The 17,964-nt window shown below is 38.7% G+C and overlaps 2 protein-coding genes across 2 annotated transcripts; one reads left to right on the top strand and one right to left on the bottom strand.

Moving 5' to 3' along the window:
- The first annotated feature begins 816 nt into the window (after positions 1-816).
- LOC107697616 (RE1-silencing transcription factor-like) lies at positions 817-10,498 on the top strand. Its single transcript, XM_016498410.1, has 4 exons — positions 817-984; positions 5,059-5,996; positions 6,131-6,214; positions 7,716-10,498. Exons 2-4 carry the CDS (start codon positions 5,069-5,071, stop codon positions 9,713-9,715), a joined length of 3,012 nt encoding a protein of 1,003 aa, XP_016353896.1. The 5' UTR covers positions 817-984; positions 5,059-5,068; the 3' UTR covers positions 9,716-10,498.
- A 979-nt stretch (positions 10,499-11,477) lies between these two features.
- On the bottom strand, positions 11,478-17,774 carry LOC107697617 (nitric oxide-associated protein 1-like). The gene is made up of 7 exons (XM_016498411.1): positions 16,443-17,774; positions 15,305-15,469; positions 13,481-13,692; positions 13,222-13,353; positions 13,015-13,131; positions 12,728-12,845; positions 11,478-11,906 (listed from the first exon to the last, which is right to left on the bottom strand). Exons 1-7 carry the CDS (start codon positions 17,683-17,685, stop codon positions 11,674-11,676), a joined length of 2,220 nt encoding a protein of 739 aa, XP_016353897.1. The 5' UTR covers positions 17,686-17,774; the 3' UTR covers positions 11,478-11,673.
- Between the last annotated feature and the right edge of the window lie 190 nt (positions 17,775-17,964).

Below are 17,964 nucleotides of genomic sequence, written 5' to 3'. Positions count from 1 at the left end.
TTTTAGGACCTGATTAAAACACACTTTTCATTAGACCCGTTTTAATTTTATTAGGAAGACGTGATTTTCAATACCAGATTTCAGTACCAGATGCCTCTTCTTAGGAAAAACTGGATTGTTAAAAGTGTGAAGAAAAAAAACCCAGACATAATGTAATGGAAAATAAATAGTATCCCCCACCATCTGTACAAGTTGTTTGCCAAGCACCTGTGTTGATCCTGTGAGTTCAGCTGCCTAATATCGTCCTGTAAAATATTCCTTTAAACTTAAAACATCACTGTTGCCTGTTTGCCACGTGTAGCTTTAGACGACAAACACAAAACAATGAGTAGAACTTGTACAAAGCTGGCTACTACTAAACTAACAGTGCCCGTTCAAATGTCGTCGCGACGTTCTCGTGTATTTGTTCAGATCATTCTGTCACTCGCTCGTAGGGATGGGCGTATCGATCCAAAGTATCGATATATCGATACTGACGCGAGTATCGAAAGTATCGATACTCAAACAAATGCGTACAATATGCATCGAATTGGACGAATAACCTTTGTTAGCAAGTAATTGTGTAGGATATAAATATTTTCCTGCTCATCTGAACACGCAAATGTTGCAAGACCATTACCCATTTTACTCTTAGTAATTTAATAATTTAATAAATGTCATAATTTAATAATTTAAAAGTTTAGTTCAGAAGTATCGAATCGGTATCGATATCGACGATACTGCCTTGAAAAATATCGGTATCGTATCGAAAGCAAAATAAGTGGTATCGCCATCCGCACTCGCTCGCGCTCCACACACAGTAGAAAAACACACAGAGTAAGCTTGGAGAGCGCTGACGTCACACCTCCCCAGGCGCGCGAGAGCGATGTGCTGGAATGCGCGTGAATGTCGCGGACTTCCTCGACCGATGTGAGAGTTTGGAAATAACTTCTCTCGAAACTTGTTTCTACGACAACGTCGCCAAACAACGAGCGAGCACCGCTGGTGAGTTCATGCGTTTGGTTCCGTCGGGTTTGGAGCTGAGTAGGGTGTGGTTTTGTGTTGCGCACGAGCCCAACTAAGTTTGAGTAAGTGGAGTGAAAATGGAGGGTTGCATTGAAAGAGAGGCGCTGTCCAGTCCAGGGCTGATTTCAGCACGGAGAGACATCAGATCAGGACCACGGCTAACACACACACACGGACCAAATTAAAAGTGCCAAAAGTGCGTAACTTAACGAGAAATTAAACCGAAAATCCAAACCATGTTCTTCGATCGAATGTGTTGAATAAAAAGTGTAACTTTGTTGGGTTGTCGTGCGTAGTGTGTGTTGTTGCATGCATGCAGTTTCCGGAAAAGTAAATTTTCCATCTTGTTGAAGGTTCGTAACGCAACTTTTGCGGTCAGATTGACTAGAATTGAGGTTTTATACGAATATTCAAGCTGGACAGTGACTTTCCTTTCGTTTTGAGAATAAATCACATCCTTTTTATGATATCTTTTGATTATTCGGAAATCACCCAGATTTCTGTGAGATGCCAATTGGACGCCTTCATTTGTTTTTAGTCATGTTAAAACTCCATGTAGTGAAATTAAATGGAGTGTTTTTTTTTTTTTAATTGTTATGTTATGCGTTTAATATTTCGTGCGATGTGTAGCCCGCTCTTCGTCTGATTGAGATGGGTCGTGTTTGGAGCTGTCCAACAAGGTCAAAGTTTTTCACTCCTTATTTTGACAACTTAGATTTAATGCCATCAGATTTTCACGCAAAGCCTGTTTGAGCTTGTTAGTGCTTTGCTGGTTTAATTAGTTAATTTAAATAAACGTTCATGCCATGCTGCTTCAGTTCACACATCGGCTATATTTTTTCTCCTCCCCTGGTAGAAGTTGGTGGTGGTGCTGTTTTAAAATGGCCGAACACATTTCAGAGCATGCAAACTCACAGGCATTACACACACACACACACACACGCGGCTCTGTTTGCCATGATCATACTTCTCCACACTAGAGCAGGTTTAATTAAACTTTAACTCAATACGAGCAAAATACGAGACCTATTTTTAAAACTTTGTCGGCAGTACAGTGTAGCATTTAGTGTTTCTAAATCTATCTATCTATCTATCTATCTGTAGTGTTCTACATGGTATTTAGAAATATTATACTATTGTATGCTGTAGGGGTTCAATCTTCAACTGGCTGGCAGGAGCCGCCACTGACAGATTCTGGCAGGTCACGTGACCTGCCAGTGGCTGGCTGGCAGCTTCAGGCAGCCGCTGTAGATCTGCGAGTAGAAGGCCTACCCTATCACTCTTGCTGCAAGGAAATACACTATTTTATTATGAATATATTTTTATGACTGTTTTTTTGGTTGATTGACCTTTTAGGTTTTTTCCCCCAACTAAAGCAGTCAAATGAACGTGATCACGGCTGGTTGCTTACTGACGCTTCGTTGGACGCTCAACCAGCCAGCCTCTGCTGCCTCTCATTCCAAGGAAATCATTCTGATTTTATTTTTGTTATTTCTACATTGTTTTTGGAAACAACTTTGCGTCAGTTAATTATTTGCGTTCATGTCCTCCTATAACAGTTTCCTCCAGTCAGCCTTTTTAAGCTATGAGTATGCCTATGCGTTCCCACTCCTGCTGCAAGGAAATGCATAATTTTATTATTGTGAATGTTCTTTTGAATGTATTTTTAATATAATATAGGTTTAAGGAGGTTTAATAAGTAGTCTAATGGCCGTGATCCCGATTGGTGGGTTACTGCTGCTTCCGTCCAGCCAGCTGCCAGTTTAATGCGTTCCCTACGACTCTTACTGCAATGAAATTAATTGTTTTATTATTATTAATGTATTCTTATGAATGTACTCTTTTATATCATAGGCGTATAAGGGAGGTTTATCCTGAATAAAGGAGACAAATGGCCGTAATCCCGACTGGTGGGTCTGACGCTTCTCTGGCCGCTCAGTCCAGCCAGTGGCAATTGAGCTCTAATTTTGACGCGTTCTAACGCGTTCTCTACCACTCCCGTTGCAAGAAAATAAATTATTTTATTATTATGTATAGGCTATATTCATATGAATCTATCATTTTATATGATATACGTTTTAGGGAGGTTTATCCCGATTAAAGTGGTCAAATAACTGTTATCCCGACTGGTGGGTTACTGACACTTTAGTCCAGCCAGCCGCTAGGAAGCTGCCAGTATAACACGTTCTCTACCACTCTCTCTGCAAGGAAATATATTATTTTATGATTATGAATTAATTATTATGGGTTTGTTCTTTTACATGATCGACATTTTAGGGAGGTTTATCACAAATAAAGTTTTCAAATGGCCGTGATCCAGACTGGCAGGTTATTGCTGCTTGCACTGGCCGCTCAATCGGCCAGCCGCAAGAGCGCTCTGAGTTTAACGCGTTCCCTACCACTGTCTCTGCAATTAAATATAAATCGTCACAACTAGTGGCAGTATCCATACAAATTAGAATGATTTCCTTGGAATGAGAGGCAGCAGAGGCTGGCTGGTTGAGCGTCCAGCGAAGCGTCAGTAAGCAACCAGTTGTGATCACATTCATTTGACTGCTTTTATTGGGAAAAAAAAAACTAAAACGTCAATCATACAAAAGAATAGAGTCATAGGAATATAGTCATAATAATAAAAAAATGTATTTCCTTGCAGCGACAGTGATAGGGAACGCGTTATACTCATCATACAAAAGAATAGAGTCATAAGAATATATTTATAATATTAAAATAATGTATTTCCTTGCAGCGAGAGTGATAGGGAACGCGTTATACTTGCAGCTCAGCAGAGGCTGGCTGGTTGAGCGTCCAGAGAAGCGTCAGTAAGCAACCAGTCGTGATTACGGTATTTGACTGCTTTAAATGGGGGGAAAAAAACTAAAACGTCAATCATACAAAAGAACAGAGTCATAAAAATATATTCATAACAATAAAATAGTGTATTTCCTTGCAGCGAGAGTGATAGGGAAAGCGTTATACTCGCAGATCTACAGCGGCTGAGACTGCCAGCCACCAGCCCGCCACTGGCAGGTCGCATGACCTGCCAGAATCAGACTGGCAGCTGCCACCAGCCATTGGCAGGTCACATGACCTGTCAGTGGCGGCTCCTGCCAGCCAGTTGAAGATTGAACCCCCACTCATTGTATGATAATATTATTTAGTATTATTATTATATATAATATTCATATAGTATAACATTTTTAAACTAGAATTATTTAGTGTCTCTAAATATTATATATTATAGTATTCAGAAAGAATATGGAATAACTTTATGGAATATGGATAGTACATAGTATTTATAGCAAAGTATTTTGCGCTGAAGTGCAAAAAAGTTTAATCTGAATTGCGTAGATTTCAATAAATTGTGTTGTACACACATACAAAATAGAGTGAGATGATTATTGTTTATTGTGCACTTAAAAAAAGTGCTCCACAAAGTTCTGGTTGAAATAATGCAACTCAATAAACATTGATTGTGTTGTGTTATTGTTGCTCTGAATATATTTCATGCTTGTCTTGGTTAGATTGCATCTTAAAAGTCATGCCTTAAAAAAGTCATGCCTTAAGAATTGAATCATTACTTTTGAGGAGCATTGCCATACATGGTTGGAAGCTCTGAACTGTTGGAATATAGACACTTGTCTGCAGTAATTCCCTAAAATAACCCAGAGTTAAAGCTGCTTATTGCTTTAATGGACTTCATACAAGAAAGAACAGGGTAATTTATTGACTCTATAAAGATGTGTTGGTTTAGGCGTTGCTTGTTTCTGTTTAAAAATGTGTTTGGGAGTGTGAAATTGAGCAATCTGCTTTAACCTTGTAGGGCTAATCAATCAGAGATTGGCTCAGCCAAGACTCCTTATCTCAGAAAATGATGTCTTTTGATTTAATCATTCATTTACATGAAAGTGCTTGTTTTGTCATAGGCAGATGACTTGCTCTGAGAAGATGTCACAGTTCACACATCCTTTCAGACTTCTGCTTTCATTTCACATACATTTTTATAAAATTATATTTTAAATGGCACTGAAATCACTGTTTCTATTTGCATTTCAGCTGGTTGAGCATGTCTGCTCAGACTGTGTATCCAGCTACTGCTGGTATCTTCATGCCTGTTGGCATCCCATTACCAGAGGTCGGCCATGACCTTCCCGAGCTGCCTCGGAACGACGTGGTCGCCCCTCAGCTAGTGATGCTCGCTAATGTGGTGGTATCATCAGAGGCATCTTCCTCAGACTACAATGCAGAAGAGAAACAAATGGTCGAACTCAAGACCGTTGGATGCAACAACTACTCTGACAGCGAGGAAGAGGGTGTTATCAGATACAGCTTTGACAACTCTGAGATGTCTGAGGGCACGTACACTGAACTTGCCACTGGGGTTGAGCCAGAGGTGACAGAAAGAGTAATAGAGCAGATTGAAATGGAGCAAGTAGAAGACCTCTTGAACCCATCTGAAAAGACCCTGTCTGAATCCTCACCAGCGGAAAAACGTAAGCGCACCGCAGTCGTCATCTTCGAATCCAACAAAAAGAAGAAGAAGCCTTTCTTTTGTAAACCCTGCCAATACCAGGCTGAGAACGAGGAGGACTTCATTCACCATATTCGTGTTCACGGCGCCAAGAAAATGACAGTGGTAAATGGCACCGCTGACTCTGATGACGATCTGGCCAGTGAGTCAGGCCAATCTCAGACACCGAACACAGAGAATAATGAAAGTTTGAGTAACTCCAAAGGTGTGATCCGCTGTGAGCGCTGTGGATACAACACCAACCGTTACGACCACTACATGGCTCATCTTAAACATCATACTAAGGAGGGTGAAGATCAGAGAGTATTCAAGTGCACCATTTGTGCTTACACCACCATCAGTCAGTATCACTGGAAGAAACATCTGAGGAATCATTTTCCCAGCAAGCTTTTCACTTGCAACCAGTGCTCATATTTTTCTGACCGCAAAAATAATTACATACAGCACATCAGGACCCACACTGGTACGTTCTAAAATTCTCCAATAAGTCTCAATTCATTTTAAAATCACGCCGATTAAAGTTTACTTTTAGTGTCCTTTTATATAAACGGAAATATTTGTGAAAAATAAAACAATTTTATTTGATTCGTCTTGTAGGTGAGCGTCCATTCCAGTGCATATACTGTGACTACTCCAGCTCCCAAAAAACTCATCTTACCAGACACATGCGAACTCATTCAGGTGAGTCTCTTGTCCGTCTATTGAAGCATTCTTATGCTGAAATTGATCTAGAGCAGCGGTTCTTAATCCTGATCCTCGCGACCCCCTGCTCTGCATATTTTGCATGTCTCTCTTGTTCAACACACCTGATTCAGATCATCAGCTCGTTAGAAGAGAGCTCCATGAATGAACTGTGTTCTGATTGACATGGTTCCTACACAGTGTTCACTGCTCTCTACTTCCTGCACACGGGAAATCGCCTGAAGTTTACTTCACTTAAAGCAGCACTATGTAATTTTTGGCGCTCTAGCGGATAATAAACAGAACTGCACACATCCCGTGGAAGAACATTCCAACCGGAGCTACTTCTCTAAGTTTATGTCTATGGCGATTCACGCAGGTATGTGTTACTCCGCAGCGGTGACGACCCGACCAGGCTACAATAGTCCAAATATAAGTACTTCTTAATTCATGATGTACTCGCTCATTATATACATTTTGCAAATTTTGAACACAGAAAAAGTTACATAGTGCTGCTTTAAGAACACAGATTTGCACTACACTCACAGACAAAACTTACTACAGAAGTGTAAAGGGTTATTTAACCGTAAACATGGGATTTGCATAGTAGTCTTGTCTCACGCACTTTAATGCCATTTGAATGGAACATATATATGCTTCGTTCTAACTGGAATCATGGCGGAATATCCTGTGATGTCTGCTTTGCAGGGCGCTTACAGTCGAATGGAACAAACCTCTGAAGTTATAAGAGAAACATACAAAATGTGCAGAGCGGGGGGGTCACAAGGACCAGAATTAAGAACCACTGATCTGAGTATATATTGTTATATTTTAGGATTTATAATGTAGTTTGTTCAATTCCAGTCCAGGTTTTGATTTAATAAATCTGTTCCAAAACTTACTGAGCTACCTTGTTCCAAGACTTGTAAAATTTCATTAGATTAAGCCAATAACAGCTAAGCTAATGATACAATATTTTAAAAAGAATAAAAATACATAGCACACGATTCATTTTTTTATTTATTATTAAACCTGTTGCAGTGTATTCTGGGATATATTCACTGTAAAATACTTGTGATGCTGCATTAAGATTTGAAGTAGTTTATTCTATGTTTGGGAGAAGTCATGGGAATTCATTAAATCTTGAAGTTATAAAAATGTATAAAGTGCATGTACTTTTTTCAAGGCGCCTATTTTGCCTCTGTAAACGAGCTCTCTGGGTTTTGGGACAGAGCAAATGTGCTCAAGTCCTCCGTTTTCATCTTGTCAATGACATTTCTCTCTTTTGTTGCACTCCGTGGAGCCAGATGGCTTTGGATAAAATGGTACACGGTTTGTGGTATACAAAGTGAATTAGAATGTGATTCTGTATTGTGCTGTGCTTGCCTGTCTTTTATCTGTATCCCCTGCATGAGACTTGTGTCTGTGTTTTTCTCAAAATGTTGAAATAAAAGATTCATTGTTCAGCCTTGACCTTCTCCTTACGGTCTGTCTGGAATAGGTGAGAGGCCTTTCAAATGTGACAACTGCAGCTACCTGGCAGCCAACCAGCACGAGGTGACCCGCCATGCCAGACAGGTCCACAATGGACCCAAGCCCCTGAGCTGCCCTTACTGCCAATACAAGACAGCTGACCGCAGCAACTTTAAAAAGCATGTTGAGCTCCATGTAAACCCTCGCCAGTTTCTTTGCCCGGTTTGCAAATATGCTGCATCCAAGAAGTGCAACTTGCAGTATCACATCAAGTCCAGACACCCAGGATGCACTGATATCTCGATGGACGTATCAAAGGTAAGGCTTCGTGTGAAGAGGACAGACACTGACGACATTTCGCCAAATAAGCTTGCAACAGACCAGTCTGGATCAAGGAGATGTGACAAGCAGTTGGGAGAATTGGATGATGCTGAATCAGGTCCAATCAACCTCTCCATTAAGAAACCCACTAAACCCACCCCTGCTGTGGAGACTGAGCTGACTGACAAGATCGCAAAGAAAAACCCAGATGTCATTGTGAAAGAAAAATCTGGAAAGCCAACCCAGCAACTCAAAGAAAAAACTGCAGAGAAAAAGACCATGCCGAAAAATGAGGGGAAAGAGAAAAACTGTAAGAAGGTTAAAGGAAAGACTTTGGTGAAAGTTGTGGACATCGCCGTGGCAAAAACAGAGGGCTGGAATGACAAACAAGCTAATAAAAAGGAAAAGAAGAAGGTAGAGAAATCCCCTAAATCTGTGGAGAAAGTAACCAAAGGTCGTCCTAAGAAAGAGAAGCCATTGAAGGAGACCGCTAACGAAGTTATTGTGAAACATCAACCCATTGTTGAGGAGCAAAGGTTAGATTTGGATAAAGAAAGAGCAGAGAAAGACCTTCTAGATAAACAGCAAAATGAGAAAGAGGGTAGAGAGTGGCTAGAAAAGGAAAATAGATTGCTGAATGAGAAAGCGAAGGAGACTGAAGAGAAAGAAAGTGCAAAGGATTCCAAGAAATCTCAACCCAAGAAACCATGCAAGAGGCAGACAAAATTGTCAAAGGTCAACAGGGAAAAGGATACCCAGAGTACAGAAGCAGTGCAAGAAGTCTGGACTAAACCTGTCAAAAGAAAAGCAGAGAACATGAATGTACCAGCGACTGATTCTTCAGAACCAAATTGTCCCTCAACGCGGGTCAAGCGCACAACGAAAGATACAGCCGAGCCATCAACTAATTCTGGAGCTCCAGAGAGAAATCGCACCATACCTGAGGTTCTACAGGCCATGAAGAGCAAAGCCAAGAATGCTGAGGCAAGTGCATGCAAACCTGAGACTTGTGTTGTTGAGCCTGAGAAGACCAATGAAGTCCCAGAGAAGCTAAGCACTCTAGAAGCTGAAAAACAGCCCACCACAGAAACACTGGAGGTTCTTGACCAACCTGATGAGCAGACACCTACAGTAGTGACCTGCCAAGATGAGAGAAATCACAAGGAGTCTGCTTCTGTTGTGGAGGAACTCACAGTTCCATGCCAACCCCAAGATCTAGACTCTGAACAACCTAAAGAAATTGAGAACAAGGCCTCACATGAGAAAGAAACACCAAAAGAAATTCCAGATGTAGACAGTGGAAGTGAGATGCCATCACCTACTGACAGCGAGACCTCTCCAGGTTTCAGCCAACAGCAGCCTGTTTTCAGTCCAACTCTTGAACTTCCCGGTCGACCTGGTCACAAATCCACTGATGCAGAGGATGACGAAGGTATCCACAGTAACGATGGGGGAAGTGACATCAGCGATAGCACCTCTGAAGGAAGCTACGACTCTGGTCTCAACGGACTGGCTGCTGCCACCGAGGGTGGAGAGAAACTTCCAGAGACTCCGACAGAAGAGCTTCCGTCTCCAACCAAACTGCTCAGTCACACGTGTATCTTCTGTGACCGTACCTTCTCTTTGGAGATGGACTACCGTCGTCACTTGAACCGGCATTTAGTAAATGTTTATTACCTAGAGGGGGCGGCTCAGGGTGATAAGTGAGGGGTATCTCGTATGGAAAAGGGCAACTTTTTTGTGTTCAAAGCAGTTTATGAGGTTCTCCTAGACTTGGAACTGAACAAAGCTTGTTCACTTTGTAATAAAAATGAGGTTCTTGTTGTTCTTGATGGCTTTACAGCTCATGACAGATGTTCTAGTTTTTAGCTTGCCATGACGCAACAATGAAACATCAACTAATTGATTTCTTACCCCAGTATCCTTTCAGTTCAAAAATGAAATCCATTGTCAACTTGTGGTCGTATCCTATTGTTGAACCCAAACTGACTGAATCTTTGCTTAGTCATGTGCTCCATGACGAAATGATCATCGGGTTTTTCCTGTTTATTGTTACACTACTCGGAAGCAACAAAAAGGAGAACTGCTCTGAAAGCAAGTACACTTTCTCCCTCCATCCCTGCAGATAGTTCAGATTAGCCAGACCCAGGTGGTCCAGTGCTGAATAGCCCTGAAGATAATGGGGCTTTCAGTGTCTTTGTGCTGTTCCACTCCACTGAAGCGCCTCTATCTCTGGTCAGCAAGAGACAAGAGTGTGTTTAAATCTGGCTAATGTCATTGTTTTCAACTGTTCTTTGCTCCCTTTTACAGTTTAGAGAGCACTTGACAACTAACCATAATCTTACCTTTAAGGCTCTGTTTTTCTCACATAAGATAAACATTTCATTTTAACAGAAAAAGATTTCTGTACACTTCCTAACAGTCTTTCTTTGATTACGCTTGCTCTGCCTTTTAAGGAAAGTAGCATGTAGTTTGTGATGTTTGCAGAATAGTAGGTTCTTTTCTTTCATTGTAAATTTGCTTTCAAAGGTTTTTTTTTTAATACACTTCCATTGTAACTCTCACTTGAGTTTGTAGGTTATTTTATCTGTCAATTTTCTGGTAATATTTAAATTTCATGCTTAGTCCAAAGATTTTGTTGCTTTTGTCTGTATATACACTGTACATATTTTTCTTTATTATTTGCTCTTCAGTGCCTCAGACAATCAATTTGAGCATTTTAATTCATTTCTCAGATATTTAGATCTCATTTACCTTCAAATGAAAGAATGGCTTGTCTTTTCTGTGTATTTTACCCAAGCAACATTCCCTTCCACATATCAAATTGGTTATCGACATCGAAAATCTGTTCATCCAAAGCTGATCTAATCATATTGAACTGACGTTTTGTTTTGTTTTTTGTATAAGTGTGAATGTGTTGTTGCCACAACCCTTGTATGTCAGTAAATTTTGAAAAAAAAATACTGTTATATAAATAAACTGCCTTTAACGCATTGTGCAATATTAAACTTTTGGATATATCACCAAAGCAAGATGTAGTTGGTTGAGGTTGTAGGGGCAAAACACCAGGCCTCCGATGGAAAACTAGAAAACTATCCACGGGTGCCCCAGTGCCCCTTAAAAACTGCACTCTTGGATGGTTGGATACTTTATTACTGTAAATATGTCCTTCATCACTCTTTTTATGTTAAGCACTGCTTTTTTTGCTTTTCTTCTTTAGAAAAGCATGTTGCCAATTCTTAACTCGGATTGTGCCATTTATCAATCTTTGTAATCAAGTGTGTGACTTGTCTTTTTCCAATCCCTAGTAAAAGTAGTCAAATTATATTAGTGGAAATGTTATGTTGTCCCTTGATTTGACTTTTTATGAATTATCTGAAAAACAGTTTACTATGTGACCTGTATGTTTAGCTGAAGAATTTTCAATAAAAAAAATCTTGCTACAGTTTTTTTCTTTTTATTATTTGAAGGGCATTTTAAATGGCAGAATGTATCAACATTTAATTATCAAGTAAATTCATAATCATTTAGATATTTTAGTATAAAAAAAAACAATACATTATTAGAAACTGTAATTGTAACGTAAGCAGTACATTCAGTTCAATTCGAACAATATTTTGAAGACCAAAAGCTTGAGAGATATCAAGAGAAACCGCAACAACACTTCATTTTTTCCTTCTCACTTTGAGCCTCTCAGCAGCTTTCACAGACAGACCGGTGTCTACCAGCACCTGTGGCTTTCTCGTCTTGTAGGCGGGAGTCTTGTTGATTCTCTGTCCTTTCAGATTCACGAGGTGGGGCAGTAAAGGTGGGGTGCGCAAACATAGTCCTGCTGCTTGAGGGGCTTGAGTCCTCAACAACAGCTGATCTCCTTCGGCTGCTGTCACGGCAACCCAGCCTGAAAAACAAGAAAAAAAACGACAAATTTAAGTTTCTTTAAATACATTAAATTTTTTAAATTTTTATTATAAAAACGTGGCCAGCCAGGCCGTAAGACTTGACCTTGGATACCCCGCACCAACTAGCCTACAAGATGGGAGGATAAAAAAATATATATTTCAATACTTACTTCTCTCGCAATTATATCGTTGGGTAATTATACTGTATTTAAATTACGGCCATCAGGGAGCCGCTACTAATATGCAGGGCATTGAAACCGCTTTCGAATGCGTGCTCTCATTTTACTTTCACTTTCAAGATTCGCGATCACACAGACTCTATACTACGGAGCGGCAGTACCTCTACCACACATTTTACAAGATTAGATATTTGTCAGTGGTGCTCAGTATCTGCAAATCATTCGCCATTGTCCTATCAGTCATCTCTCCTTACTCTGTATGTGGTAAGTGAACTTTCATGTACTGTAACGTAACAGTTTACCGCTAGCAAGCGGCTAACCATGTCCCTTTAGTGGCTCCGTAGAATGCGTTACTTGTTTTCAGTGCCTTTCTGCATACGGATTCACGTTTCAGGCACACCCCCTAACCCCGCCCCCCGGTGTCATCGTCCATCATGATGTTTCACTGTAGACATCGTCCGATGCCAATTTGGTAGACATCGCCCAACCCTATTGACTATAAAACCTTACAAATGTTTTTACTATAAAAGCTTACAAAATCTACACAGCTAATTAAATGTAGACAACTGGCAAAACCTAGAAAGGCAGCAGGTACCACGATCAAAAGGACTTTTCTGCTTGCAAGTCACCCCAAAAATTACCTGCTGATGAGATCTTGATGTCAGTAATTGCAGTGTTGCAGCCCTGCCCCTGGAGTTCAAAGTCTTGAGCAATAAGTGGTGGAAAAGTTTTCATGCGCTCCTCACCACCAGATGGGACCTTGTCACAAAACAATGTAGAACAACGGTATTCAACACTGATAAGAATAATATTAAGAAATGTTTCTTGAGCACCAAATCAGCATATTAGAATGATTTCCGAAGGGTCATGTGACACTGAAGACTGGCGTAATGGCTGCTGTTAAAAATACAAATGTATTTCTACATACTGCAAGAAGGATATTCCCAGCATGTTTCTGGTAGATTGCATCAGCCTTGTCCAAACTGGTGATATGAATCGGGATGCTATTTGAAGCAACAACTGTTAACCAGCATGAGCTTTTCCCCTAGGGAGAGTAAAAGTACATTAAAAGCCATCTTGGTGTGGGGCAGATACAGCAAAAGATTCAGTTTTCCTATGTCATATGGATTCTTACCTCCAAATAATCAATGCGTGCCAAAGCCCCCAAAAATAAAACCATACCGGGCTTCATTATAAACGTTCTCGGCATAATGGCCTGTGTAGGAACCACCAGCTTCACTTCCTGCTCATTCAACAGGCTGAGAACCTGGAAAGTTTTTGTGGCGCATGATTCATAATGATAAGACTTTTTAAAATATGGGTATACAGAAATGATTGTAATTATAAACAATTATATCACATCATGTGAGTACAGTTTGAATAGGGAGACTCACGTCATGCTCTTTCATGATGCCTGGGGTGTCATAGAACCAGTGTGCATCTTTGATTTCATTGTAGGTGAGCTCTGCATCTGTGGAGGCATCCAAGGATGGATCCTTTTTAACATCTTCCCCCAGGTCTTCTCCAAAGCTCAGACTGTCAGGATCAAATTCCACAAGAGTTTTCTTGGGTGTCTGATTTGCTTGGAATGTCCTCCCAATGTGACCTAAAAAAAAAAATAATAATAATAATAAAATTAAGAAAGTTGCCTCCAATTAAAAAAAAAAAGGAAAATTCAGTAATTGTAAAACATTATTAATGATTATTAATGTATTACAAATATTATTAATAATTTCTGAAAAATCATGGGGCACTGAAGACTGGAGAAATGGCTTTTGAAAATTCAGCTTTGCCATCACAGACATAAATTACATTTGGAAACATTAAAATAGAAAACAGTTATTTGTAAATTGTAAAAATTTCACAATACTACTGTTTTTGGTGTATTTTTGATCACATAAATGCAGGCTTGGTGAGCATAAGAGACTTCTTTCAATAACAAATAAAAAAAAAATCATAATTATTGTAATTATTGCAAACTTCTGACTGGTGCTTACATATAAGGAATAAATGAAAATTAGAGAAAATTGTATCATCAAGAATCTCACACACACACACACATACATATATAAGACCGCCACCACCACCCTTAAAGTATTGGTTGTTACTAAAATCATTTTTTATGTTTTTGTAATGGTTAAGCATGTGTAAGCTCTTTAGTCACAGTAGTATTTGTAATGATAAAATATAATTGTTATCCATCAATTTTAAAATGTACTGTTTTACAAGAAAGCACTGTACATACTTAACATTTATTAGACCACCTGCCATAATAAAAAGAAAATACAAATATTTTAGGAATCTCGTCAAAAACGAAACATTTTATTTGCCATTAATTAGGCAATAGCAAACTGAAACAACTAAATAGTCTTTAATCACACATAATATTAATAACAAAAAAACGTAATATTTTGTACGGCCTCCTTTGGCCTTGATAACAGCTAACATTCTTGCTGGCATTGTTTTTATGAACTTTTCCACAGTCTCTGTTGTTATTGACTGTAATTGGGCATCTGAATAAAATAAAAATGAAGTGCTTTACTATTTTTCTGCCTTTCTTGTAAAACATTTGAAAATTAATGGATAACAACAATAATTATATTTTAGCATTAGAAACACTAAAGAGCTTACACATAATGGTGGATTAACCATTACATAAACATAAAAACTATTTTGGTAATCACCAATACATTTAGTTTAGGGCAGCTGTGACACAAACCTTACATTGGGTGGTGGTGGTCTAATACATTTGTTAAGCACTGTATATATATATATTACATTATCATTACAATCGATCCTTATATATACACACTTTTGCTTTCCCTCAGAACATAAAATGTACTCTATAATGACAAATAGACCATCTATAACATATTATCTTGTCTAATACACATTTAACACATTAAAACCAAAAATTTTAAATCAATAATTTTAAATGCTACAAGTGCATTTAGGCATCAAAACATTATAATGTACAGTATGAAAAATAATTGAAAAAAAAAAAGACGTCTAATGGCGTTATTGAATTAAGTTAACTTTAAGTGAGCATTAGAAGATGGCAAAGGAAATCTAAATCTAAAAATGTCATGAGCATGCACAGTTAAATATAATCCAATATCAGCCGACACAGATAAATTTAAAATCTTTAATAGCAGCTGATAACCAATATGGAACAGGTATATTGTGGATTCCTAAAAAAACAAAAACTGCAAACTCACCAACCAAGTATCCCTGCTTGCTGAACTGTATGATTCTCTTCAGCTCTTCAGGATTCATGTCGTCCTCTGTCAAATGAGATGCCTGTTTTAGTCTCTCCGCCCGCCTGAACATCCGGTGGGGGGTGGGGTTGATGATGGGAAACTTCAGCAGATTTAATGTTGTTCCTAGATTTACAGTGGACAGATAAATGTGTTTTTAACAGTTACCCTGGACATATCATATCTTAACAGCTTAATTGTTCAGGAATGCACAACACATTCCTAAATGACTAAAAGGGTCAAGCAGGCTAAATAAAAAGCTCTTTGTTCTCGTTTTAGTACTTGAAACATTCCTCTCTTACACACACTACTAGTCAAAAGTTTGGAATAATTAATTGTATTAATGTTTTTGGAAGAAGACTATTAAGCTCACCAAGAATGTGTTCATTTGCAAAAAAAAAATACAGTAATAATATTACAATTTAAAAGAATACATTTGCATTTGAATATATTGCAAAATATAATTTATTTCTGTGATGAAAAGAATGTGTCACATGATCCTTCAGAAATCATTCTAATTTGTTGATTTGCTGCTCAAGAAACATTTTAATATCAATGTTGAATGCAGTTTTGCAGCTTAATATGTTCTGGAAAATGTGACACTTTTTTCAGGATTCTTGATGAATAGAAATTTGAATAGAATTTTTAAAAGAACAGCATTTATTTAAAATAAAAATCTTTTGTAACATTATAAATGTCTTTGCTGTCATTGTTGATCAATATAGTGCATCCTTGCTGAATAAAAGTATTGCTTTTTATTTTATAATTAAAAAAAAAAAAGTCTACCCAAAGCTTTTGAATGGTAGTGTATCATGGTTTCTACAATAATATTAATCATCAAAAACTGTTTTTAACTTTGATAATAATGTTAATAAGAAATATTTCTTGAGCATCAAATCAGCATATTAGAATGATTTCTGAAGGGTTTAAAAACCTGAATTATTCCAAACTTTTGATCGTTAGTGCATTTGTGAAACAGGTTTGTAAAAATTTCATTCATCTACATAATGCATTTATAATAATTTATTTATCATATTTACTGATTAAGGCCAATATTTAGCTTAATTCCTGACCAATTATCTTGAATGCAATATCTCACCAGGCCATGGAGATATAGTAGCTTTGTGGATCACATCTGAGGCTCTGGATTTGCAATAATCAGATTCCAGTAGAGTATTAAACAGCGTGGATTTGCCAGCATTGGCCATCCCGACCAAATACACATCTCCCTTGTACTTCCAGGTCGACTGCAGTCTCGTTATAAGGTTTTCTATACCATATCCTGTTTTGGCACTGATGAGGTGGATGTCTTTGTTATCACTGGTAGAAATGCCCATGCTGGCACAGTATGCCTTCAGCTGACGTTTGATACGCTGCAGGTAATTCTCAGCATCTCCGGACAGCAAGTCTATTTTATTTCCTAAAATCACAATGTGCTTATTCTTCCCAACAAGCTCTGGAAGGTCTGGGATGATGGAGTCAGGGAGATCCAGAAGATCCACTATCAGCAGCACTAAAGCCTTCTCTGATTTAATTCTCTTGACAATCGCTCTGTACTCCTCTTTAGACATGGTGACGTTCAAAGCTTTCTGGTGGTGATTGATTAAAAAGCATCTCTGACATATTGCCTTCTTCAGTTGGTCCTCTTCAACTAACACTCTGAATTTCTCACTTGGCAGGTAACCTGGGATTTCAGGGTCCGTACAGTGCATGAGGGCCCCGCATCCAGAGCAACAGGTATCACTGACTGCCACGTCCACATCAGGAGTGCCATAGATCTTTTGTTGCTTTTTAACCTTCTTAGATTTGGTGCGTCTGTCCAGTGGGAATCCTTCATCGTGGAACTCAATCAATGAGTTTTCCTCCACTTCAGACTTTGCAGAGCCCTTGAAATGTTTCATTTGCATTTCCAGTCCTCTAAGGTGCATGTGATTGCCATGCTTTTCATGCACCGGCTTTGCTTCTGCATTACTTGTAAGATCATGCAAAAGAAGATGATCTGGCATTTCATCATCTTTATAGTCCACTGGTTCATCAAAGTCGGGGAACACAAATTGTTCTTGTTTCTGTGGCTCCACTAAAGTGTATAATTCCTGAGGTTGGTTTGATGCTGGCTCTCTAACTCCTTTTCGAGTGCTGTAACATCTCAGACGTCTGGATGATCTGCACCTCTGTTTTCTGCCCACATGAGTTGCCCAGTCCTTTGATATTAAGCTGGAAACAAATGACCGTCGAAGCAGCAACACCCCTTCATGTTCCCTTGACAGCTGCGGTCTTGAAACATGTTTTAAGCACGTACGAGTGTAGAATTGGAATGCCGACGCTCCTAAAAACTTGTACATTATTATAGCAAATAGCAAAATGTGTTAAAAGAACAGTAACAGCTCTACAGTTTATACAACCTTGAAAAACATCGAACCCACGTGAGTGAATAGAGACAGCCACTCGCCATTTCGCTGGTATAATGTACGTCACCGGAAACATTATTTTGGACAAAGAATAATAAGTAAAAAACATTTCAGTTTTTACTTAACACATGTTATTTAACATCTAAACTATGATTTACTCAATCATAAATGGGCAAATACATGTGCATAAATATAATAATATAATTTGCGTCG

Source organism: Sinocyclocheilus anshuiensis, unplaced genomic scaffold (assembly GCF_001515605.1).
Source record: "Sinocyclocheilus anshuiensis isolate Anshui unplaced genomic scaffold, SAMN03320099.WGS_v1.1 scaffold1364, whole genome shotgun sequence".
Lineage (NCBI taxonomy): Eukaryota > Metazoa > Chordata > Actinopteri > Cypriniformes > Cyprinidae > Sinocyclocheilus > Sinocyclocheilus anshuiensis.
This window is presented reverse-complemented; position numbering and strand designations above follow the sequence as displayed.

Coding starts and splice junctions, on each gene's coding strand:
- LOC107697616 (XM_016498410.1), top strand. CDS start 5,069: ATGTCTGCTCAGACTGTGTATCCAGCTACTGCTGGTATCTTCATGCCT. Junction 5,997..6,130: donor GCACATCAGGACCCACACTG/GTACGTTCTAAA, acceptor TTCGTCTTGTAG/GTGAGCGTCCATTCCAGTGC. Junction 6,215..7,715: donor ACACATGCGAACTCATTCAG/GTGAGTCTCTTG, acceptor TGTCTGGAATAG/GTGAGAGGCCTTTCAAATGT.
- LOC107697617 (XM_016498411.1), bottom strand. CDS start 17,685: ATGTACAAGTTTTTAGGAGCGTCGGCATTCCAATTCTACACTCGTACG. Junction 13,693..15,304: donor CAAGCAGGGATACTTGGTTG/GTGAGTTTGCAG, acceptor TTTTTTTTTTAG/GTCACATTGGGAGGACATTC. Junction 12,846..13,014: donor CTGGGAATATCCTTCTTGCA/GTATGTAGAAAT, acceptor TTTTGTGACAAG/GTCCCATCTGGTGGTGAGGA.